This window comes from Drosophila albomicans, chromosome 2L (assembly GCF_009650485.2).
Source record: "Drosophila albomicans strain 15112-1751.03 chromosome 2L, ASM965048v2, whole genome shotgun sequence".
Classification (NCBI taxonomy): domain Eukaryota; kingdom Metazoa; phylum Arthropoda; class Insecta; order Diptera; family Drosophilidae; genus Drosophila; species Drosophila albomicans.
The window spans coordinates 1527123-1552820 of record NC_047628.2 but is presented as its reverse complement, the minus strand read 5'-3'; the positions used below and the strand labels follow the sequence as shown (position 1 = coordinate 1552820).

The 25698-nt window shown below is 37.5% G+C and overlaps 3 protein-coding genes across 4 annotated transcripts; all 3 read left to right on the top strand.

The window, feature by feature from the left end:
* The first annotated feature begins 13299 nt into the window (after positions 1–13299).
* Positions 13300–15784, top strand: LOC117563508 (zinc finger protein 883). Its single transcript, XM_034241883.2, has 2 exons — positions 13300–14280; positions 14928–15784. The coding sequence occupies exons 1-2, from the start codon at positions 13345–13347 to the stop codon at positions 15774–15776; spliced, it is 1785 nt and encodes a 594-aa protein (XP_034097774.1). The 5' UTR covers positions 13300–13344; the 3' UTR covers positions 15777–15784.
* Positions 15785–15934: 150 nt separating this feature from the next.
* LOC117563949 (V-type proton ATPase 16 kDa proteolipid subunit c-like) lies at positions 15935–16516 on the top strand. Its single transcript, XM_052002026.1, has 2 exons — positions 15935–16173; positions 16234–16516. Exons 1-2 carry the CDS (start codon positions 15942–15944, stop codon positions 16449–16451), a joined length of 450 nt encoding a protein of 149 aa, XP_051857986.1. The 5' UTR covers positions 15935–15941; the 3' UTR covers positions 16452–16516.
* A 4574-nt stretch (positions 16517–21090) lies between these two features.
* LOC117563948 (protein shuttle craft) lies at positions 21091–25081 on the top strand. 2 transcript variants are annotated; one of them, XM_034242520.2, is made up of 5 exons: positions 21091–21196; positions 21284–21652; positions 21721–24194; positions 24257–24608; positions 24674–25081. In XM_034242520.2, exons 2-5 carry the CDS (start codon positions 21404–21406, stop codon positions 24773–24775), a joined length of 3177 nt encoding a protein of 1058 aa, XP_034098411.1. In that variant the 5' UTR covers positions 21091–21196; positions 21284–21403; the 3' UTR covers positions 24776–25081. The 2 variants fall into 2 exon arrangements, with proteins under 2 accessions (XP_034098411.1, XP_051857976.1); XM_052002016.1 differs by lacking the exon at positions 21091–21196 and having other exon boundaries at positions 21271–21652.
* The last annotated feature ends 617 nt before the right edge of the window (positions 25082–25698 follow it).

The following is a 25698-nucleotide window of genomic DNA, read 5'->3' as shown; positions in this document are numbered from 1 at the left end:
AAAAATCGATCTAATAAAAAATAACAGTTTTTTTTTAATAAAAACCCCCAATTTCAATCATAAATTATTTGAAATCTTTTTAGAAATTTTCAGTGCATGCTAGTGTTTGCTTTCTCAGATATGAACTTGGTGAAAACATTGTCCGCACACTCACGGGCACAATTTAAATCCCTAAAGGTTCAATTTATTGAATTTAATTAACTTAAGGATTATACACAGGTAGCATAAAAACGATACCCAATGAACTCGGAATGTAAGGCCTGTAAATTAAATAGACCATCAAAGTTTAGACTGTAGTCGGTCAGCCAGCAAGTCAAAACGACATATGTATCTACGAAGTCACAGATGTGGAAGGAAGAGAGGATAAGAAAGGAGGACGACTAATCGAGCGGCATTCAGCAATGGAAACGCATTGCTATGCAGTCAGCACGCCTTATGAAATAATGAGAAATCTCGTGGATGAAGACAACATACAAGAGAGTGAACGGGGAAGCAAAATGAAGGAGGAATCCACTCTGTGGCAACTGAGGTAGCTTGATTGCACCCGTAAGTGCCATATTGTCACCGTTTGATCAATCAAACTGCCGCCAATGTACCACTGTCCTTTGAGTTGAGCTCGTAAATGTAACTCAATGAATGAATTTTCGATCAGCGATCAGCGATCTGTGGCCTGGGGACGCCTTCGACATTACTTAGACTTCGATTGTTGCATAACTTGTTCCCGAAGTTGAAACCGTGGCACGCAATTAGCTCCGACTGTCATCGATGGATGAACTTGCCTTCCCGCTAATTGACAATATTTATGAACACGTACGCATTTTGTCGCGGCTTTAATTGGATCTTTGTCGCCCATTGGGGAACCCCGAACATTGTCCACAGGCCGTCTTCGCCCACGATCATTTGCCAATTATTTTGATCAAAATTGCTTGCAATTTTCAGAGTGCATCTTTCATATAAAGATTATAGCAGACTTATGACGTTTTGGTTATACGAATGCTTCACAAAATGGACACATACTCGTAATAAAAACATAGTAAGAAAGCTATAGTCGAATGTAGTCCACTTTGAAATAACTGTTTTTAATAAAATAAAAGTAGTGCAGTATTTATTAAATACCTTTAAAGATTTAAATCTGATCGCAAGAATCATAAGCCCTGCAGTTATTATTGTATGTTCGAAAATTCGCCTTTATAGTTTGTAAAGGTTTGTATTCGATTTTGTGGAGATCTATTTTCGTGTCCATACAGACACGCAGACAGAAAGACATTACTATATCGCCCCAGCTTTTGATGATGATAAAAACATATATACTTTATAGGGGACATTACAAATATTTCCACTTGTCAAAAATATATAATAATGTTGTACTCTATGGAAAACGAGTGTAAACACATAGTATCGTAAATTATCATTAGAAGTGTTATATATAATAGTATTATGTTCATAGTGTGGTGGTATTTTAATTAATTTTTTTCAATTACCAAGTATATTTTCTGTCATTTCACTGCAGTTCACGAAGATCAATTATAATTTTTGAAATTATAAGTTGCAAATTAGGTGCAGTACTCAATATTGATTTCAACAACTATTGTCTTGTTGTTATGTTAACTTAAGAACTTACTGTTCAGAACCGTATTACGTGTAAATTTTATTACACTAAATTTTATATCGCAACGATAATTTAATCGAACATAAATATACATACATACATATCTTAATGTGCATTACTTCTAGTTTACAGACATCTTACATCGGTAATGAATGATCTTGTAGACTTAATTCCGAGTTTCATTTTGTGATTTGACCCATTTAGACGATCTGAAATATTTCATAAAGACACCTAATCATTTTTAAAATGCAGCTCAGCTTATACCGTTATGCGTTAAAGGAAGTGTAATTCAGCTTTACCGCAGTATGCCTTCTGGTTGAAGTACATACGTATATGTTCACACAATTAGAAACGCACATATGAAGGCCAGACTAAACGCTTAGCTCATTAAAGTCTGTTCTGATTTGTCAAAAGGCGGCTGAAAGCAAAAATCGGCCAATTAACTACACAGTTAAACGTTAACATCCTCACAGCTTCACATCCGGAGTGGATCACCGTTGACTTACACACATCTGAGACCACACCAACAGGCTCATGTAACTAGTGACGATTGCATTTTCCCCATCAATCTCAACCGGTAGCAATTGGAGGCAACCCCAGGAGAGCAATCTGTGCAATGGGCGCCATCCCAAATATGTGAAACATACAAAAAACATGAAATGCAATGACAACGTTGATGATGATAATTGTACAACTGCTGCGGTCCTGGAGATGTCACGAGACCTGCGCTTGAAATCGGCTTGCACCATTAGCTGTCAATTATCACATAATTCGTCGTGGTAGCTCACAGTCAATGGTAGTCGTGAAATTAGGTTTATTGATTTGCTAAAACAATTTACAGATGTCACGAGTCTCAAATTTATTTATTTATGTTTTACAGCCACCTGAAGTGTCGCCGCAGTCATTGTTGTGGTGTTTTCTTGTGGCTCCAACAAAGCATGCTATTACCTGTCACCCAGCCATTTTCATTAACATGCTCATAAAACACACAATACGTAAAACGAATATGGTGTAGCAACATTTCCTTTGATCGGAGGAGCTACCGTTTGTGGTTGAATATCGAGAAACATAACCCATGGTGCATGCTAGGTTTGAGTACAAGGCAGGGGCTTTGTTGTTTCTTAAAAACTCTGGTGCTTCAGTGAAATCTATAATTAGCACAATTTCCAAGTGGTGCTTTTTACGATTTAATTTATTTGACTTACTTGTTCACTATAACCAATATAAATTTTTGAGCATCCGGTACCAAAGAAGTCAAACGACTTCAACTTATTGGCTAACTTAGAAACAATCCGACTAAAGCCGAGTTAAAGCATTATAATGACTCTTCGTTTAAGGGACTTTGGGTATCTAGTTCATCGGATCGTATCTCTTCATATGCATGAACATAAATATGTATATGTAAAATTACGATATTATAGAATTTTGTATATACATATTTTAGTCGTTTCCTAACGTAGAAATCGCTGTTTCTAAATTCTGAACTAAAATATAATTTCATTTCAATTCATTCCAACTTATACTAACCAAAGATATATATTATATAAAAACATTAGTGATTAAATGTTAGTTATCCGTTCTTCAATTTCAATAATAACAAAATAGTGAGTCGTTATTCTTAAAATTTAGCAAAATAATCTAAGAAAAATATACATCGTGGTATATTGATATAGTTTTAAATTCAAAATATACCATGGACTACAAAATAAACCAGATTGTCAATCCAAGAAAATAAATAACTTTCGCAATTTGAATTTGATCTGAAATTTCAGGAATCATAGACTGTAGTAACCACTATACCACACTGTATACTACCACTAGCACTGTTGTTGCTGAAAATATACTCACCCACATTTTCTGTTGTCAAATAGTTATAATACTATTCTACTCCAAAGGTGCGGATATATAAATTTTCAATAATGTTATTGCTCACTAAAATAAATAAATCTTATAATTATTTTTGAAATTTCTCGATTACATAATTTGTATATATACATATTATATTATAGCTGTTGTGGTTATCTATATTTATTTGAACTTTCATATTAATAGTGAAGGTTTTTCAAGATTTGTACGCTCATTCACCTTTTTCCAGTAACTGTTGCACCAAACGCTGTCATTCAGCATCTGTGTCTCCGGTACGCAATTTGTTGGTTATGCTACAATGCTGCAATGCTGCAATGAGCACAAAAGGCGGCAACAGGTGCACAATTAACGAACAACAACTACGAACCATGCGTTAATTATGTCTCAACCTAGAGCCTGCATATTCACATACTCGTAACTTGGCTTTGGTTTTGTCTTAGGTTGGCTGCCTGTGCTGAGCCATCACACGGTAACAAAATTAAAATTAATTGTTTTATGACCACTGACTGGACCGCTATAAGAGACGTGGACCGGCAAAATGTGTGCCTCCGACTGCGTAGGCTTGTGTAGCCCATGAGGCCTGAAATCACAGAGAGATGTCGTCAGTTAACATTTTTTAAGGTCTTTAACTGTTTAGCTTTTTTCAGTGTTCGTTGTTGCTGTCGCTTGCTTAGTTTAATTGTTTTTCTTGTAAGTAATTTTGTTGTTTTTCTCCCATTTTATATTATTTATTAAAAAATGTTTTATATAGAAGCCGAGATTTTAATTAACAAGCAAATACAACAAAAGGCCGACAAAATTGACGGCAGGTGTTGCTTTGTTTTAAGCTGCAGCCGATACTTGGCAGTAGCTTCAACTTTATTATGCTGCTCAAGTTATCTGGGCAGCATTTCTATCATTGCTTTAAGGTAAACTTGCAACATTTTCATGTCAATCATTACCAACGTTATGAACAGATAGATTAGACACTTGCACCAAAGCAACTCCAAGAATGATCCCTTGGATCTCATCCAAACAAGTACGGAAGTAGGCACAAATTTAAGTCAAATAGACACTTTCTTAAAATTGTAGAATAATCTCTAAATCTCCATTAACCTCTCTCATTATGTGTTAATAGTCCACTCGACTATAAAGAGATTGCTGTTCCTTCTTGTAATATATGATTTTTTATAGGAAATTCATTAAATATAAAAAAATGTAATTTTTTTCACTTGACAAATCCTTCAAGGGTACAAAAAAGCAGAGAGTGATAATAGTTTTACAACTTTCTCCAGAAAGTCCCATTCACCTTATTACTTCCTTATTACTTTGGGGACTACTGTTCATTAAATATAGTACTAATTCGTTAATGTGTGGTCTAAGAGGTCTTTAGGCTCCGGCTCCTTCTGCCATTTTCTCTTTTTTTATCGTTTGTTGATAATAATTATGGTCATTTCTGATAATTATGAGTCAATGTAACGGGTTCCAGGTTTTTATACTCAGATCTAGTGTGGTCTGTACTTCAGTAATAATTGTCATTGAGATAATTAGTTAAGTGGCCGCTTGGGATGACAGGTATGCTGTTAGGCCGACGGCCAACAGAGTTTATTAAATGAAAAGTTATGAAAATAAAATAACAACTGGAGCTATCTTGAAATTTAATACCAGATCACTTAGCTGGGAAAAGTAAACGCAAGTGGGAAAGCACACACATGTTTCAAATAATACAGAGTGTGGTTCATTTCAATATACCGCAGAGTGCAAAATATACCAAAATTGTCAGCTGAGCGGTGCTCATACGGATGTGCAGATACCTCTCTCTGCTTTTTACAAACATATCCTATTAGCACAAAGATGTGCAAACCTTTTGCAATAGGGGTAACGGGTATAAAAATGTACATATGGATTCTAAATACTGTTACACTAATTGCTAAGGTTAATGTTTACAACTGTAAATGAGCACAAAATTTGATTTATTTGTGTGAAACTTATGACAATGGCACTGCCTAGTCTTCTAGGCAAATGAGAAAAAGTTCACAAATCGCAAAAAAAGAATAAAGTAATGGTAGATCTTATCTTGATTGAATCACCCAGATAGAGTATGCACACAGCAAACAGCAAGAACCACACATAAAAAACTCATAATTAGATTATGCAAATTTCGTGCTCTATGGCGGTAGCTTCAAAGCTACCCAACAGCAACATAAATAGCAAAAACATGAAGAGCAAGCGAATCAAGACCAATACCAACAAGCGGCTAACGCCCAGCTATATCATTAAATTTGATTGATTTTACTCACAGCCAGGAAGCCAGCCATTATCAGCTGTGTCTTCTCACTAAAGAGAATGCATTTAAATGTTGACACCTTTAAACCAACTCGAGTGTTACAATCCAAAAACCTTTAAAAGTTGTAGTCTTTCAGATTGTACACCCGGCACCCATTGCAAAAAAGGATATAACAACGTATTATATAAAATAAAACTTTAGATATAAGCAAAATTATTTAAAATTATATTATTACATCTTCACTCGCATTGGATTTTTAGAGTATTTTGTGAACATAATGTTAAACTTCATGTTCGTGCTTACACAGTTAGTTCAAGTATTTTTTTAAATATTACTTTTAATTCAATCAGAAGTCTGATCTCTTTGAATTAAATAGGTGGGGCTAATGAAAAATGTTGCCTGTAAAGTTATATACACATATATCTATATACTATATACATATATATAACTTTACACCTGTATAACTTTACAGGCAACATTTTTCATTAAAATAAATTCTATGAAAAATTTCAGCCGCGGCTGCCCTAAAATGATTTAAATTGTGAATATTTTACTGTATATATATAAAATATTTATGAAATATGCATATGTTACTGGCAAAATTCAAACAATAATTCTGAAAGTTTTCTGAAATTGTGGAATCTATATGTATAAATGTTGGTCAACTAATAATAATAAATAATAAGATAACACAAAAAAAAAAAAAACATTTTATACCATAACAATACTAGTAATTTTTGATACAACATTGCAGAAATCGTAAAAGAAAAAGTTCCGTTTTTCTTTTTGCCAAATAAAATTTAGTCCTGCGTGAAATGATTACACGTTGGCACTACTTGAACTTTGAGATTTTCTTTCAGTGCCGAACAAGAGTTCTAAATACAAACTTATAGTTAATCACTAATTTGTTGGGACACGAGCATACGTACATACATTCATTCGAGTTTAGTCAGCATTTCCAAACTCTTAGTCTCTCGACGTATTTAAACGTTCAAAATGGTACACTTCCAAAAATTCATTTGGAAGATCCATTTGTGATTCATGTTTTAACAGTTTCGACTTCTGTTTGTGTCCTATTTTCAGGCTATGAACTATTCGTTTGACATTTGAAAAAAATGAAATTAACTACAGTAGAATCCGGTTATAACGACTTGCTTATAATGTCCGTCCGGTTACTGCGACGAAAAGTCGATGGCTTGGTTGGTCCCCATACAAACTTATATGAAACGGCCTCCGCTTAGTACGTCTCCGCTTTTAGCGACAAACCGCTTATACCGACGAAATTTTTCACAATTCAACCGTATATTGCGACGAAAAAAAAATAAAGCGAAATAATGCCAACAAATTTAAGTATCAAACGACGCTGTCATAAATGTATGCATTTATCAGTGAATGGCACTCTTGCTTGTATGCGTAGGAGCGACACAAAGGTTCTTACATTCTCACTACTCTCTGTTAGTTTTAGCTGACGCCTTAGCTTATGCTAAAGAACATTAAGGTATACGATTGGATTTTGGACCATGCTATTAAATTAAATTTATAAATTTTTAGTTTTGTTTAAAAATTAATTTGTTTTATCTTAAAAACCTATTACGAACATGGCAACCATAAAAAAAAAACAAAAATTTTTTTTGCTCCTTTCGGATAGTGCGTCTTCCGGGTATAACGACGTAAAATCGTCGGTCCCTTGAAAGTCGCTATAACCGGAATCTACTGTATTTGGTTTATTATACCATAAGTAGTTATTTTTTATATTAATACATTTGAATATTTTTAGTTGATTTACACTTTTAATCAGCAGCCAGGGAGTTCCTTTCAAATTATTTCTATTATGATTTGCGCAACACCCTCAATACTTTTTTTTAAGTTTTGGTGCTGAAATAGCAATTAGTAATACCTCAAAAAGTATGAAATTATTCCTCATTTCCGTTGATCACTCTAAATATGCATATATGTACTTTCGCCGAACCGCCAACTGGCACAAAATTTGACAAAATACAACAGTAATGAAAAGAAGTGACGAAAAAAATAGCATCGCAAAATATCAAAATATTGCGTTAATTTTTGAACCGATCATAAAGTTAATGCATAGACAAACAGAAGTTTGTCAACTATTTGATTGCTGTATATGCTGTATATTTAGTTATATTTTTTGTCTCATTTTAGTCATAGACATAAGTCAGTTTAGGCTTTTAAGCAGGGAACAAAGCTGTTTTAAATAGTCGAAAATAGGCGAAAATGACTTCCCCATGATAGAAGTGCTCATATAATTGCATGTCCAACACATTGGTTACGTTGGCGTAGTCAACCATAAGGTACCTTACCTTACATATGTTAGTAAGTATGTATTTTATTGCGGATTATAGAGGTGCTCCACAAAAATTTCTCAATATGCCATCAAGATTCAAAACACTTTTGCTGGTTTTGTTGTACGCATTGCCAGTATTAAGTGTGGCTATTTCTTTTACCGCCGATTCCAATGAAATGTGTTTTTCGATAAAACTAAAATGGTAAATGCGATACGATCGAATTTAAATTGAAAAATTTGATTTTAATTTCTGTATTCTAAATGTGTTTTCATTAGCATAATTAACGTGGAATTTAAGTTAGTATTGTTTCTAGAATTGTAAATAGAAAATAAATTACAGCGATGAGGGGAGTTGTGCGAAGGGGCACGATACTTTGACTTTGACAGCTTTTCGTCAGATCGTTAAATTTGGTCTTTTTAGGATACATAAAAAGTCAGCTTTGTGTTATGTGTTTTCAGCTGTCATTTGGAGATGTTCGCTCCATTTGAGTGCGTGTGCTTTTCTACACTTTCGTTTTTGGATTTCGGTAACCCTGTCTGACTGGGGAGGTCTCTTGATTTATGTGTGTGGCTCATTGATATTGAAATTTGATATATTTGAGCACGCGGTTTATTTTGCGAAGCCGCCCGTCTATCTCATTTCGAGCGTATTTCGTATTTTATATTTGAATTAATTGAAATGATTGTGATCTACAACACAGGTCGGCGAGCATACTATGTATTGTATACACATACATACATATACATATACATATGTATGTGTGTATGTATTGTACTATAGTATGCATACATACATGAGTGTGCATGTACATACGAGTATGCAAGCAACGACAGCCAGGTACGCGCATACACATACATGCATACACATTATTTATGAATATCGCTTTGTTGGACTGTATGTAAATGCTAACGTCTCTTTGTCTTTTGTGGTCAACTTTTTGGAATACGTATAAATTATACAGAAAACACTATAGTCTAACACCTCCTAAATGATTCCGTAAGCATTGCCAGATACCTTTTGTTCGTACCACGTTCAAATGTTGACTATTTACTGTGCTTTTTTTATGGCACATACATGTATGTATGTACATAATGAACCTTGTGACTCAAATCAATGTGGGCGTATTAGCAACTTGCACGTCTATTAAGGTGAAAATGAATATTAATCTAGAAATTTAATATTTTTCCATCAAGCATTTTTAAGTGCGAAATACATACATCTGTACAAATTATTAAATTAAACGGCATCTTCGGATCAACAGATGTATGTACGTAAGAATATGTATCAAATATTTACATATATTTAAATGCATATATTATATGAATGTTAGTTTCGCAAAAGTTTTCTACAACCTATTCCTTTTCTTTGACGAGTTTTATATGAAGATACTTGAAAAGACGAATTCAGAAGACACCGCTAAAGTCAGAACTAATAAAATAAAAGCCGAACAGCAACAGGTAATCGGGAGCGCGCGAGTTGTATCGTCGGGAAACACCCGCTGACAGAAAATCACTTGGCAACGGCTGATCATTAACCGATAACACATGACATTAAAGTTCAACAAAGTGAAAGAGTTTAGACGCACAAGAAATGTGATAAATGCTGGCCACCCCATGGATATTTAAAAAGAGCCACAAGCACGGCAACAAACACAGCAAGAACAACAATGACAACGACAACGACAACGACAGCGTAAGGCCGAACAGGTGGGGCGAAAAACAAGCGGAAAATTAATAGGTTGAACGATGATCAGCAAGAGAATAAGATTGAGACCGTGTGCGTCGACGAGAGCGAAGAGGAAGCTAAAGCCGTGAAGAGGAGTGAGCGCAAGAGTGTGGAGTCAGAGATGACAGTAAGGCACACACGGGCACCATATCAGATAGGTATCAGCTTACATTGGAGCCCGTTGGATCCCCACATGACAGTAGTGAGCTCATGAGAATTTGTCAAAATGTCAACGGGTGAAACAGTTTGTTTTGCCTGGAGTTTGGGCATCCAGATTCGAACTCAGACTCCAGACCCCACGTCCACGTTCGCAAGCTGCAAAGCCACGTAGCTTTTGTAAAACAAACCATTAGCAGCTAATAAACATTAGTCATGCAACCACAAGTCGGGGCTAGAGAACCCTGGTATGGGTCGATGATTTAGTGAGTGTAATTAAAATTTAAAGTTTCTTTACCTTGCTTATGTAAATGATCGTGCGGAATTCCACGAATAAATGAACAAGTTCCAATCTCATTTTCTCTCTCTCTCATTTTGTCTTTGTTGACTTCTCTTTGTAAGTTTTTGTTTATATTCGTAAATATAATGTATACAGATCTTGAATTTCTGGTAATTCGTCCGCTTGCTAACAGCATCGTCATTAATCAAGCAAAACTCCCTATTCTTAGATCAGTCTATTGGCAATGCGACAAGTTGGCAAGTTAGCCTGATATTGGTGACTTTGTAAGTGATCGCAGAAAACTCATGTACATTCAATGCATAGAAACTGTCCCCTAATTGGGCTTACAATATTGTGGCATATCTCCTCTCTATAATCACCTCTCTCCATCTGGATACTCATCGCTTTGCTCCTGTAAATAAGTACCACTTCATTATACAAACTCGCATTTAACTTTATTTCGTAACATTGCTGCAAGAGACTAAAACTTGTGTAACTTTATGTAGTTCCACTATAGTTATGTCCTTGCACATTTGCATTTTTAAAGTTCTGTGCTCTGTCGTTATGAATAAAGAAGTAAGAAATCTACAGTCGAGTGTGCTCGACTGTGAGATACCCGCTACCCATTTTGAATAAAAGCAATATATTTTGCGGTATTATTCTCAAAACATACCAATTATACTACAAAAATACTAAAAAATATATTTTGGGGTATTATTATAGAAAAATATACCAAATATACTAAAAATACTAAAAAAATATACCAAATGGTATATTTGGTATATTGATATAGTACCGCATTCAAAATATACCATAGACGGCACAATATACCAGATTGTCGGCCAAAGCAACTAAGACCCCTAGTAAGTAGGCGTTTTTGCCCATACAAAAGTATTTCTTTAATAACTTCCACAATTTTTATCTGATCGCAATCAAATTTTCAGGAATCACAACTACTATAGTTATTATTGTATATACCAAAATTCGCAATTCTAGCGTTACAATTACGCTTGTTATTCGATTTTTTTGATTTACGGGGGCGGAAGTGGGCGTGGCAAAAATTTGAAACAAACTTGATCTGCGTGCAAACATAACAAATGCTGTCGAAAAAAAATTATAGCTCTATCTCTTATAGTCTCTGAGATCTAGGTGTTCATACGGACGGACGGACAGACACACAGACGGACAGACGGACATGGCTAGATCTTCTCGGCTGTTGACGCTGATCAAGAATATATATACTTTATAGGGTCGGAGATGCCTCCTTCTACCTGTTACATACATTTCTTGCCGGCACAAAGTTATAATACCCTTCTACCCTATGGGTAGCGGGTATAAACACTATATCGCTAACGTGACGAAAAAAAATAGAATTCACTTCTGGTGGCTAGTATTTGCTTACACAATATTTTTTAATCTTAATAAAGTTGTGAAGTTCTATATTAGTATATTTTATTTATTTTACAAATCTTATAAATATTTGTACGTAACATTATATATGAATTTATATTTCTTGCCACTTTGCGGAAATGAAGCAAGAGAAGAGTATGTAGAGTAATGTATCCCATGACAAAATGATTATAACACAATATAGATCTACCATAACTAAATTTTGCATAAATTTAACGTTAAACATTCCAGAAAAAGTACAAATCTAACTACAAACGCTGCCTAGCGTTGTATCTAACACAAACAATTTTTATACCCGCTACCCGTAGGGTAGTAGGATATTAAAACTTTGGGCCTGCAGGAAATGTATTTAACAAGCAGAAAGAGACTTATACGATCCCGTTAACTATAATATATATTCTTGCTTTAACAGTCAAGATGTTATAGATATGTTGAATGAAGACAGGGTCTCAGAGACTATATGAGATAGACCCATCGTTTTTTTTTCGTCAGCGCTTGTTATTTTTAAAGTTTGTTTGAGAACAGTTTTTAAAAATTTGATTGTGACCAGAAAAAAACTTAAAAGTTATTTGAGAATAAATATTATAGTTGACTTCTGCTTTCACCTCCGCGATTCGAAGAAATCGAAAACCTAGCGCAATTTTTGGTATATACAATAATAACAACAGTATTTATGTAGTTCTCCAGCATCCGATATAACTTTTTTACCAACTATACCATAATAAAAACTGAGTTAGTGAAATGCCTTACTTAAAGACTTTAATCTTAGTTGTGTGTGTGAAGAGACCGATAACGAAAACCCGAAGCGCGGATGTACATTGCAAAATGAATTAAGTTTTTGGTGTTATATGTATAAGGTAATTTACGGAAAATTATATAAGAGTAGCATACTTTGGATAAACGTATCCCATTAATTTAAATTAGTATATAATCATAATACTGGACAATATACAATACCATAGTTTTTTCTTGCTTATAACCATAATATAGTATTCATACAATCGCACATGCAACAACAGCAACATTAACATTAAGAGCAACAATTCTGCAGGACGGACAAACAAATAACAACAACAACTGAGTATAAAGAGCAAGAGAAAAACATTTTGAAAATTTAACGATGAACACATTTTATTACCACAATTAATTACAAAAACAACGTTGAGAAAGGAATCTTGGTAAGACAATCTGTGATCAACACAACCATACAAGTATGAACGAGAGAGAAAAAGAAAATGCAAGAGGGAGAGAAAGAACATATGGAGAGCATGAGCCAGGCTAGAAGACCCAAAACGAAAGATCTGTGATAAACGTTATGATAGATGTGACTAGTAAAATGCTACTACGAAATTGTTCTCGGCCACTTCTTTGGCAGCTCTCGTAATTGGAGGCGCGACTTTTTGTCTCAGCAGTGGCAGCTAGGGCTGCTTAATTGGCTCCGAATCTCTTGAGTACGAATGCGAGATTGAGCTAAATCTTAGTCTGAGAAGCCGTCGCAGTCAGAGAGTGAGTATGAGTTTGGATACCAGTCGTATAGCGGGCTGGGCTCTCTGTTGAGTTGTAAACCAGTTTTTTAACCAATTAAACGCCAGAGAGCCAGAAGCCGTAATACAATATCGAGCTGGTCAAGACGTTGTGGACTGTTGACAACACTTTAGCCTGCACATTTCGATTTTCGACGCGTAGCGTGACAGTTCCACACGTTCAGACACGGTTCAAGTATATGAACGCTGCCGACGCCAAAAACATAACGCAAGAAAAAAGTATGGGTTTTAAGCAAGCCATGCTGCAGCGCAGCTATGAAATGGCGGCATCTCCTAGCCCACAGTTGGCGCCGGGTCCGGCTGCGGTGCCACAGCAAGTTACTGACTTTAGTATCAGCCGCATTTTAGGCGGCTTAGCCAAGGATAATGATGTTAAGAGAACACCGCAGGCACAGCCTAACTCAAACAATATTCTGGACTTATCCAGGAGCAATCAAGATGTCATCACTGCAACTTTAGTACCTGGACCCACATCATCACAACCTTCAATTCCTGTTGCAGCCTCCAACGTACTGCCCGCTTCAATCAATTCAACTGGATACACGGGCGATAGAGCAAGGAGTTGCGCCATGTTGCCCCCGGACTTCCTGGCTATGGCCAGCGCCACAAAATTCTATGCACAATTCTTTCCACAATTGCTACCAGCTTATGCTGCAGCTGCGGCTGCAGCAGGCATAACCACTCCGCCTACATCCCCCTATCATCAACCGCAGCCCCAGCACCAGAAGCGATATTTTGCTCCCTATGTGATTAATGCGCAGAGTCCATCGCAACCTAAATTGAATGCTGCTTCGGCCGCTTGCAGTCGAGTCGATTGCCTGGAATGTCTGGATTATTATAAGCAATTTGGAGCTGGCTATAAACTCTCACCATTGACATCACCAGCAGCCTCTTCGGTGAGCAGCTCCAGCAGTACCCAGCCAGCTCGTGCGAGAAATTGTACCACGAACATCTCCCTTACAACAGTTACCAATGTAAAACTTATATCTTCATCTGCGTCAACATCTGAATTGCAGTCGAAGATCGGATCCAGTGTAAACACAATCATAGCTGAGGAAATCAGCTATAAGTGCCGCATTTGTGACAAGGTCTTTGGGTGCTCTGAAACATTACAGGTGAGTTTCATTAATCTACCAAAAATATATTTATTTGTAGATCCAGCCATTTAATTGTCTTCGCGTATTCAGATTTTACAGCTTAGTATTCAACTTAATTTTTATAATTTTGCTCAGTTTATGAATCATACAAGAAGATTATGTGCATATGCACATATTGCGTGAGATCATAAGATCTTGCGTTTTATTGCAAGGATTTTAAATCCTCAATAAGATCACATTTTCTCTAATTTGTCAGACTAACTGGGCGTATCTTTGTCGACCAGCTTCAATGTAAACACTTTTCAAATGGGCGGTCTGAAGCGAAGGCGGAGCAACAGTTGCCAATAGAGTCGAAGAGAGCCTATGCAAATCTCAATAAGATAAAATGGAGGCTCCCAAATACAGAAGTGACGAGAGAGAAGTCTGAGGCAGATGCGAGAACTGGTTATGCGCATGGGTGCAGCCCGTGCTCTCTCTACATCTCTCACGCTCACTTTTACACACGCACACATACATAAAGTCACATTAGATAATCTGTTTCGGTTTCAATGAGAGTTGTTTTACAAAATGGCTACCAACCAATGAGCAGCATTTCTCCAACGTTTCTTTCTCATTCTCACTCTCTTTGACTCTCTCTCCCCCTCTCTCTCTCTCTCTATCTGTAGGCGCATGAAAAGACACACAAATCACCACGCTACGAATGCTCGGACTGTGGCAAAGGTTTTTCTCAGCTTCGAAACTATAAATATCATTTATCCGTACATCGAGGCACTAAGGAGTTTGCTGCAGAATGTCCGGAATGTGGTAAGACCTTCAATGACAAGGGCTACCTCAGTAGTCATATGAAAATTCATCGAAACCGGAAAGAATACGAATGTCCCTACTGTCCCAAGTCCTTTAATCAACGCGTCGCATTCAACATGCATGTTCGCATTCATACAGGCGTCAAGCCGCACAAATGCGCCGAATGTGGCAAGAGGTTCTCCCGCAAAATGCTGCTGAAGCAGCACATGCGGACACACAGTGGCGAGAAACCGTATCAGTGTTCCGTGTGCGGCAAATCCTTTGCTGATCGCAGCAATATGACGCTTCACCATCGTCTGCACTCTGGCATCAAACCCTTCAGCTGCCCGCTTTGCCCCAAAGCATTTACCAAAAAGCACCATCTGAAGACTCATCTCAATTACCACACGGGCTGCAAGCCCTATGTATGTCCGCATCCGAATTGCAACCAGGCATTTACACAGTCCAGCAATATGCGAACACATGCTAAAAAATGTCAATACCGACCGTTAGATAGTGCGCAAGCATTTCCTGTGACCACTAAACAACATCAGCAGCAATCACAGCAACAACTTCAACTGCCACTGCCACAGACAACGCTGTCTCTGGCAATGGCAGCCACTCCCAGCCTTACTCTTCCACCAACATCGTACCCGGTTCAGGCTGTCACTGCAAATTCCACTTTTCCGCCGGCACACCAAACACTGCTTAGTAACTTGAGGACTTTCTAAGCATTACTGTCAATTCTCGCTTATTAGTGTTAAGTAATAATGAACAATATTTCTATGTTATTACTGTCAAGTTAAGCATTAATACAATAGTTAGTTTTGCATTCGAATGTGATTTACCTGTTAATAAATAAATAACATTATTAAATAACAAATTTGTTGAATATAATGGACAGTGTGGAGAATACTGCTACGATTAGGCGGTACGAGAATTTTCCGTCGTATGGGCCTTTTTATGGAGTAATGGGCGTATCTGCAGCCATGGTTTTATCGTCGTTTGGAGCTGCTTACGGAACCGCAATATCTGGTACTGGGATAGCAGCAACAGCAGTCATGCGACCGGAACTGATTATGAAATCTATTATACCCATTGTTATGGCTGGAATTATAGCGATCTATGGTTTGGTGGTTTCTGTACTAATTGCTGGAGTCTTGAATTCAGCGACGTCCTATTCCATAGCCAAGGGATATGTGCATCTAGCTGCTGGTTTGTCTGTGGGCATGTGTGGACTAGCTTCAGGTTATGCTATTGGAGTAGTTGGCGACGTCGGGGTCCGCAATACCGCCTTACAGCCTCGATTATTTATTGGAATGATTCTCATTTTAATTTTCGCAGAGGTCTTGGGGCTTTATGGAATGATTGTGGCAATTTACCTTTATACTAAAGATATTTCTTAAAATATTACATTATGTTGTTCTAAAAGATATCTAATACATATGCATTTTTGTGCCTTGGTAAAATTCACTGGCGTATTTCACTGATGACGGGCACGCAGAAAAAAGATATATCCGTCTCCAAATGTCGAATTCAGCTTGTATTACGATCTTTTGTACAGAAAAGCAATTTGCGTAATAAGCATAAGAGACTTACAAGATTTGGCTGTTATAATTTGAATAAAGTTGGTTCATATTATGAAATTGAGTTGGAAATAATAACAAGATTTTAAACTCCCTAATTTTTTACGAAATAGTTACATTAATTTATAGGTTGATAGGTTCGTTTATACGAAATTTATACAAAAATCTCCACTCATGAATGTATACATATCTCAGTATCAAAATGAAAGCAAAATAATAACTAAACATTGTCAGGTGAACAGCCTATTCACAAGCAACTGGTAGTATTGCCAGAATAGTAAATTTGTATGGCAGAAGTAATGAAATTGCAAACACATTGTCATAGAAGTGAACTAGTGAACTAAAAACGAAATAAGTAAGAAAGCGACAGTCAAGTGTCGTCGACAGTGAGATACCCGCTAGCAATTTTGAATAAAAGAAAAACTGCAACAACAAAATATACAAAATGAATATTCAAAAAAATGCTGAGTGACTTTTGAGGCTGTGTCATAAAATCGCCAATTCCATTTGCAATATTCTAAAAATAAATTTGATTCCAAAATATTTATTCAGGGGTGGCACAGTAATCGCTTCCGCTCAATTTCGCATCAATTCTATTTCGCAGTGGCACACCTCACTCCGATGACAAATTTTGAGTGGAATGATTCTGCCATCTTTTCGGTTGGGATTTTCGAAACCAAGACCACAAATTAAACTTAAAAAGTTTTTTTAATAAATGTGCAGTATGTGAAAATATTTGTAGGAAATTATACTTCTGTTGAGGCCATCACCTTCCTATCCTGACTCCACTTGATTACTCCCAGAAATTGGTAAATAATTCTTAAAGTTGTTAAGTAACTTTTCATGTGTTTCGGGAAAGCTATTTAACCAAAAATATATACAATCCTGTAACTCCACAGCTTTCATTAGTCATATTTTCCCTTCTCGAGAAAATGTCTCACCTTCCTTTAATTTTATTTTTTTTAATTATCCATCCTTATGTTGTGTACAATAAAATTGTCTATTTTTCGCATGTGAAACAGTTGATTTGACTTCACTATACATACATTCCTGTAAAATTCTGAAGTCGCAAGACTGCATATTGCATTAAAATCAAGAAAATCTTGCAACCAACTTGCAGTAGTATGTGCTTGTGTTTGAGTGCTGTGGCCATACATTTTTGTTGATTTATCACTTCCGTGTAAAATTTAGGGTCATTAAGGTTTCCAGAAAGTTTTAATATCAAAGGTTATTGTTGCACGCAGATTAAGTTTGATTCAAATTTTTAATCATTAGTAATATAAATGACCTACGAAAAAGCAAACATTTACGTCCACACAAATTAAATTATTGTAAGAAACTGATGAGCTCACATTCCTTGTCTATTTCTATGGCAATAATATCCCAATCAAATTTTTTGGATTTTATATTTCACATGCAGTCCTGTGACTATTTATCTTCCCAGGAAAATGCCTAACACGCTATTTTTTCATATTTTTAAAATTCTTTATATTTTTATATGAGATCGCAATTAACAATTCTGATGTCGGGTTTTTCGTCTGTGGAACAGCTAATTTGACATCCATATATATAAATTCCAGCATTGGAATATCAGTACCGTACCCTTTATGCTGAAAACTGTGAAACGAAATGCCACCGTGAAAATTATTGACGATTGTTTTCATATGGAGTTACGCGGAAATAAACAAGATTTCGATTATTTGGAAAACAGCGTTTTATTAAGAAATCGACAAATGTTCCAAAATGTAATGCTTACAAAAGCTGTGATTACTGTATGTTAGTTAATCATTTCCAAATAAATACATCTCATGTGAGAAAAAGAGCTTATAGAAGCGGCAATTTTTGTAGCAATTCCTGTTAAATATGTTTCTGGTATGGGGCTGTCCATATATCATAATCATGTCAATAATTGAAACTAATCATTCAAGAATGAGTATTTTAATCAAAAGCTTTATTCTTAAAATATACCGAAGTAATATACATTCCAGTGATAATACTATAGAGTACAGATTGAGAAAACCAGGAATTGTTGAGCTAAAGTAACTAAGACTCCTTGTTTACCAAAATTTGGGGTTATAAAGGTAAACAGCCACTCTAAAATTTGTGGAACTTGCAAAATATATTGCTTTTTCGCAAGTTCAGTGTTGTAGAAACTCATCTGGGAGGTGTGCACTTGGTTTGTGAAAAACCTTCTTGCAAAATGTGTTTTTACTAATGACTTCTAATACTAATTCATTCTTAACAATTATTTCAGAATAAATTTTTACTTTGTTTCAATAAACTTATGTATTTTGTTTATGTTTTTTGTCGTCATGTGCATTATTTACAATTATTGTTACTGTTTGCGTAAGTGAAATAAGCCTTGCATGTTATGGCTACTTCTTCAAAATGTTGTAGCCATAATTTTGCTTATACATTGTCTTCGCATTTTTACCTGCGTCTAATACAATTTTCATTGTGTGTCAGTACCGTGCAAAAGAAATGACTAGAGTTTTTCGATTAATCACCAAACGTCGATATAGGTATGGCAGCCGCGAAAAACCTGTTCGGAATGCCACAGAATTTCGAGTTTAAATTGGAGCGTGAAAGCAACTGTTTTAGAAAAATGTGAATTTATATGATTTAAAAGCGGACAGATTTCCGGATGAAAAATCTAAAAAAAGACAGATTTCAGGTATGCGGATGATTTTCATTAATTTTGCGATAATAAACGTTTAAAAACGGACAGATCTGTCCGTACAATGGACAAATGGCATCACTGATACATTCAAGTATCTATAGAGTACAAAATATACCAAATTGTAGCTAAATAACTAAGTCTTCTACCAAACAATCACTCTATTTTTTTGGACTTGCAGTGTATTGCTTTTTCGCAAGTTCAAAATTTAGCTCATCTGGGATGTTTATCTAAACAACACAGGCTTCACAGAGTGTTTTTGGAATTATGCACAATTACGGAAATTTTCAAATAACTTATATTTGTTTTGTTATTTGTAACAATATTTACAATTATTGCTTACTGTGCGTAAGTGAAATAAGTCTGCATGTTTACTTTTTATGTATAAATTCTTAGTTATACCGTTGATATAGATTTTTTTTATTAATTACACTTGTGACCCGAATTCGTCATGAAAAAATGTGGCATGCTATACAGAAAAATCGAGCGTTGACATACTGAAGTGACTGTGATTTATGTTAATGTTACATCTTATAATCAATTTTAATGTCATTAATTTGCGATATATGGTTAATCGTAATTTAATGTACATGGAAATTGAACACTATGCATCAATGATATCTTTCTACATAAAACTGAAAATTGTCATCTTTCTTGTGGTCATAAGCGCTGTGTTCAAAATAGTTGTGCTGTGTTTTGAAACAACGTAAAAATGTTTTGTTTGAAAATGCACAATACAACGGAAATGAAGTAAAAAGTGTAAAAGGGGTTCTAAATAAACCATTTTTCTACTTAAGGGAATAAATTTTAGTTATATTAAACTAGAGTGTTTTCTGTGACCCGAATCGGATATATGAACAGATGATTTAAAAGGTGTGTATATTGAAGTGACTAGTGATTTACAATAAAAAACAGCATCTGATTCAATCATCCGATGCAATCTATGATGCAAGTGTTTACGCCAAACTTGCAACATGCTAAGTGCTGCTAAGGGGTGAAAAAGTGGAAAAAAGAAACTCAGGCAGGAAACAAAATGTCACACAATGTCATAAGAGCAAATCCACTGAAAATAATAATAATGAATTTAAATTAAATTAAATTTTTTATCATCAATTGATTTTATTTATATCCGTTTTACATTATAAATCGCTCTGCAATCGCTAATATTTTTTTTATTTTTTTATAAATAGCAAAGCATTTTTAAATATGTAGTTTTATGCCGCCAAAATTTGCCAGTGGAATAATCAGTTCATTTGCAACGATAACGTTTTTTGATATTAGCCAAAATACGGCCACATTTTCAAATTTAATGTCGCATGATCAATGATGCGGCTCCAATAGCCATCCCTCTCATACATACAGCCCCTTAAGGAATAACAAGTCGTAAGATTCACATATTGAAAATTTCCACAATGCAGTCCAGTCCAAACAGCGCATAAATAGTGAATTAGCGTAAAGTAGCGCTAAATACATTCGCGTTTGGCTACCTTTTTGCAAAACAATTTGAAATAATTTTAAATCGCCCAAAATGTGTATATGCTCATCGATATATGTATATCGATATTGCCCTGAAATAATAAAAAATAATTACTTTAACAAATGTAAACTGAAAAATATGACATTAGTTGAATAAATGATTAAAAAATAATTTTGAGAAAATACTGGTAGGCTGTACACTGTACAGCTCTTCAACAATGTGTGCTCCTCAATTTAGCAAAATTGACTCCTCAAGCAATGACTCGTTACTTGAGCGATATTTGCTGTGAAAAGTAACAGTGAACGTCAGCAACTCTCACTAACTTACATATATAGCTGTCACACTTACACACGCGTATAACGTGTGTCTTCAGATGTTTTTCTTCGAGTGGACTCAATTATCAAAATTTGGGTGAATGTTGCCATTTATTGTGAAATTTAGCAGCTGAAGCTTACGTTCAACATTGTAGCTAATCGGTGTATTTGTGTTTACTTGTAGACGCAGGAATAAAAGACACGTCTAACACATTAATTCGGATCAACTTTTCGCCAGCGTGGGCAATAGACGACGTCGAAAGAAAAAAAGAAAAACACGCGGATTCATAGTTAGGCACTAGTCATGGACCAGTATTGGCAACGACAACAGCCACAGTTACAGCAAGAACAGTTTGTTGCAAACGAATCAGGTGGCGATTTGGTAGCTCCAGATGAGTCCGCTGCTGTATGCCACGGTGGAAACAATAACAACTATGTGAATTTCAATCAGTTCATCACGCAACATAATCTGGCAACTTCGAATCTAAGTTATAGTAATGGAAGCGGAGGTGCAGCCTTTGGACTAACGCCGAATAATAGCAACTATGGTGGAGTAAGAGTGTTTTAACTAAAAGAGTTGCTTACTTTGGAGATATTCTAAATTTTGTTTTTTTTTTACAGCTTCCATATGCACAACCCTTTTTCGGCTATCAAAATGGTGATGGAGCAGCCGGTGGCAGCGGGGGAATTGCATCTAGCAACAATTATCAAGAATCGTTAAGACATGCGTTGGATATCAATCCTTTTGCCTCAGCCAGCAGTTTTGATTTCAGCACTTCCAAGCTTCAGGCTTCGGCTCCAGAATTTGTGCCCACTTTTGCAAAGCTAAGTTTAAGTGCTTCCCCAGCACCTGCAACGGCAACGGGATTGGGAGAACAGTCCCCTAGATCGAGCAGCACCAGCAATAATCACAATAAATGCAATATTAATGGCAACAACAGCACTGCCATAGTAAGTAGTGAAACAACTAACCATCATCATCATCAACAGCAGCCCTACCAGCAGCATAATCAACAAGCCCAGCAGCCAAAGGCACATGGTTCTAACAGTCGCCAACAGCGACGCAACGATTACCGCGAGGATCGCATCGATCGCAATGATGATCGCTATGATCGCAAGAAGCCGCAGAAGCAACAGCGCTATGACAATCATAGAAGCAACAAACGACGCGACGACTGGAATCGTAATCGAGACCGCATCAATGGATATGCTCGTGCCAGCGAAGAGCTCGATACAAGCAATAGTAATGACAGCGCCCATCCATCACCGGAAAAGCAAAAGCAGCATCAAATATCGCCAAGACGCGCTGGCCCGGACAACGAGAAGTTGTCGCAACGCGAGAAACTTATGCGAGATATTGAGCAACGGCGTCTCGAGTGTCTGGTGTGTGTGGAACAAATCAAGCCGCATCATGGCACATGGTCCTGCCAGAATTGTTACCATGTGCTTCATCTCAAGTGTACAATTACGTGGGCCAGCAGCTCCAAGTCGGCGGAGGGCTGGCGCTGCCCAGCTTGTCAGAACGTTCTGCAGGAACTGCCGCGCGAGTATTTGTGCTTCTGTGGCAAGCTCAAAAATCCGCCCTTAACGCGCACCGAGTTAGCTCACAGTTGTGGGGAACTCTGCTGCCGTGCTGAGGGCTGCAACCATGCGTGCACTTTGCTATGCCATCCGGGTCCATGTCCGCCATGCCAGGCGAATGTGAGTCGCAGTTGTGGCTGCGGAAGAAGCAGCAAACTGATGCAGTGCTCTATGAAGCAGCCGCTGCAATGCGAATCAATTTGCGACAAGCTACTCAATTGTGGCGAGCATCGATGTCAGCAACTCTGCCATGCGGGAAAATGCGAGAATTGCGCGGAAAAGGTGCAGCAGCATTGTCACTGCGGCAAGCAGCAGCGTGGCGTAATGTGCACTAAGGAGAGCCAGGACAGGCGTAGCTACTCGTGCAAGGAATGCTGCGGGAAACCGCTACCCTGTGGCAATCACAAGTGCAAGGACTCATGCCATGCCGGCGCCTGCCGACCTTGTAAGCTCAGCCCCATTCAGATTACTACTTGCCCTTGCGGTAAGCTGCCCGTTGCTGTTGAGCAGCGTGCCAGTTGCCTTGATCCAGTGCCCACCTGCGATAGCGTGTGTGGCAAGACATTACGCTGTGGCAAGCCTGCTCATCCTCATCAGTGCACGAGCAAATGCCATTTGGGACAATGTCCGCCGTGTCCCAAGCAGACGGCCGTCAAATGCCGCTGTGGACACATGGATCAAATGATCAAATGTCGGCAGCTGTCGACGCGAGCCGACGATGCGCGCTGCAAGCGACGTTGCACCAAGAAGCGCAGTTGCGGCAAGCACAAATGTAACGCCGAGTGCTGCATTGATCTTGATCACGCCTGCCCTTTGCCTTGCAATCGCACGTTGAGCTGTGGACGCCACAAGTGCGACCAGCCATGTCATCGCGGTAACTGTCCCCCCTGCTATCGAAGTAGTTTTGAGGAGCTCTATTGCGAGTGTGGTGCAGAAGTCATCTACCCACCGGTGCCTTGTGGCACCAAGAAACCCGTCTGCAAGCGACCCTGTTCTCGCACTCATGGATGCGAGCATGTACCTCAACACAATTGCCATGCGGCGGCTATTTGTCCGCCATGCATGATGTTCACGACCAAATGGTGTCACGGCAATCATGAGCAGCGCAAGACCATACCTTGCTCGCAGCTTAGCTTTAGTTGTGGTCTAGCTTGCGGAAAGCCACTTGCCTGCGGACGCCACAAATGTATAAGACCATGTCACGAAGACGATTGTCAGCAAGCTGGTGAATTGTGCCGCCAAAGCTGTACCAAGCCACGTGTGCTTTGTGGTCACAAATGTGCTGCACCGTGCCATGAAGGTAGTTGCCCAGAGACGCCGTGCAAGGAGCTCGTCGAGGTGCAGTGTGAATGTGGAAACCGGAAGCAGAACCGCAGTTGTCAAGAGCTGGCCAGAGAGCACAGTCGGATTGCTACAGCCCAGTTGGCTTCGTCAATGGCTGAAATGTCTCGTGGCAACTACATGGAACTTAGCGAAATTTTGGCTCCAGGGAAAGCAAGCAAATCAAACAAAACGTAATGCTTTTATGAATTATACTAGTCATGGTTATTTAGATTTTATTTATAATTACTTACAGATTGGACTGCAATGAAGAGTGCCGCCTATTAGAACGCAATCGTCGGTTGGCTATCGGTTTGCAGTCACGCAACCCGGATACACAGTTAAAGTCACTCACCAAGTACTCGGAATTCACTCGTGGATTCGCCAAGCGAAATCCAGCTTTGACCAAGAGCGTCTATGAAACGTTAAGCGATTTAGTAAAGTTAGCCAAGGAAAGCAAGCAGAAATCGAGAAGCCACTCATTTCCCACCATGAACCGCGAGAAGCGACAACTGGTCCACGAGCTATGTGAGGTGTTTGGCATTGAGTCCGTGTCTTATGACAAGGAGCCCAATCGCAATGTGGTTGCCACGGCGTACAAGGAGCGTGTAAGTTTAACATCCATAAACTCGTACTAGTACTACTATGAAACTTTCTTTCTTTTTTTGTGTAGTGTTGGTTACCCGCCACTAGTATCATGGAGGTCTTGGCACGTGAGTCAGGCCAACGCCGTGTTCCGGTGCCCAGTAATAACGCCTGGGGCCTGAAAAAGTAGAAGTCCCTAAAATGTTTACATGTTTCTAGTTTACGTCGCAAAGACTATATACAAGACTATTTTCAACGGCTATTAACATTTTGAAAGATATTAAAACATTTAATCAAATGTGAACTGGGCATTGTTAATATTATGATAAAGGTGTCATCAGGAACTAGAGGAACCGAAGCAAAATAGTAATTGAAAGTTAAATGAAAATGAAAAGTGTTAATCAACTTATTGTACGATGAATAAATGTAAAACTGAATGCTCTTATTATGTTGCGGATGAAAAATAAAATGAAATTATTACTGCAAGAAATTTTAATTTTTAGAAGATTTCATTACTTTTTGGCTATGCTGTGAAAACTTATACTACACTAGCCATAGTGCCCTGAAACTTTAACCGCGATGTATTTAATGAACTTCCTATTTTATAGGTACTAACCAGCTTCGCCAGCGTTAAGTTTTGACATCTGTGAATATTTTTATTATACCCGCTACCCATAGGGTATTATAACTTTGTGCCGTTAGGAAATGTAACCCTAAACCCTAAAAATTATATATTTTCTTGATCAGCGACAACAGCTGAGACGATATAGCCATGTCCGTCTGTCCTAAGTCTCAGAGCCTATAAGAGATTGAGGTTTTTATACCGCTACCCATAGGGTAGAAGGGTATTATAACTTTGTGCCGGCAGGAAATGTAACCAACAGGTAGTACGAGGCATCTCCGACCCTATAAAGTATATATATTCTTGATCAGCGTCAACAGCCGAGACGATCTAGCCATGTCCGTCTGTCCGTCCGTCCGTATGAAACACTGGATCTCAGCGACTATAAGAGATAGAGCTATATTTTTTTTCGACACCATTTGTTATGTTTGAACGCAGATCAAGTTTATTTCAAATTTTTGCCACGCCCACTTCCGCCCCCGAAATTCAAA

What these genes read in the sequence shown, in the direction of transcription:
- LOC117563508 (XM_034241883.2), top strand. Translation starts at nt 13,345, where the DNA reads ATGAACGCTGCCGACGCCAAAAACATAACGCAAGAAAAAAGTATGGGT. An exon ending in GGTGCTCTGAAACATTACAG is followed by an intron (nt 14,281 to 14,927) that starts GTGAGTTTCATT and finishes CTCTATCTGTAG; the next exon opens with GCGCATGAAAAGACACACAA.
- LOC117563949 (XM_052002026.1), top strand. Translation starts at nt 15,942, where the DNA reads ATGGACAGTGTGGAGAATACTGCTACGATTAGGCGGTACGAGAATTTT. An exon ending in TGGAATTATAGCGATCTATG is followed by an intron (nt 16,174 to 16,233) that starts GTTTGGTGGTTT and finishes CCTATTCCATAG; the next exon opens with CCAAGGGATATGTGCATCTA.
- LOC117563948 (XM_034242520.2), top strand. Translation starts at nt 21,404, where the DNA reads ATGGACCAGTATTGGCAACGACAACAGCCACAGTTACAGCAAGAACAG. An exon ending in ATAATAGCAACTATGGTGGA is followed by an intron (nt 21,653 to 21,720) that starts GTAAGAGTGTTT and finishes TTTTTTTTACAG; the next exon opens with CTTCCATATGCACAACCCTT. An exon ending in GCAAGCAAATCAAACAAAAC is followed by an intron (nt 24,195 to 24,256) that starts GTAATGCTTTTA and finishes AATTACTTACAG; the next exon opens with ATTGGACTGCAATGAAGAGT.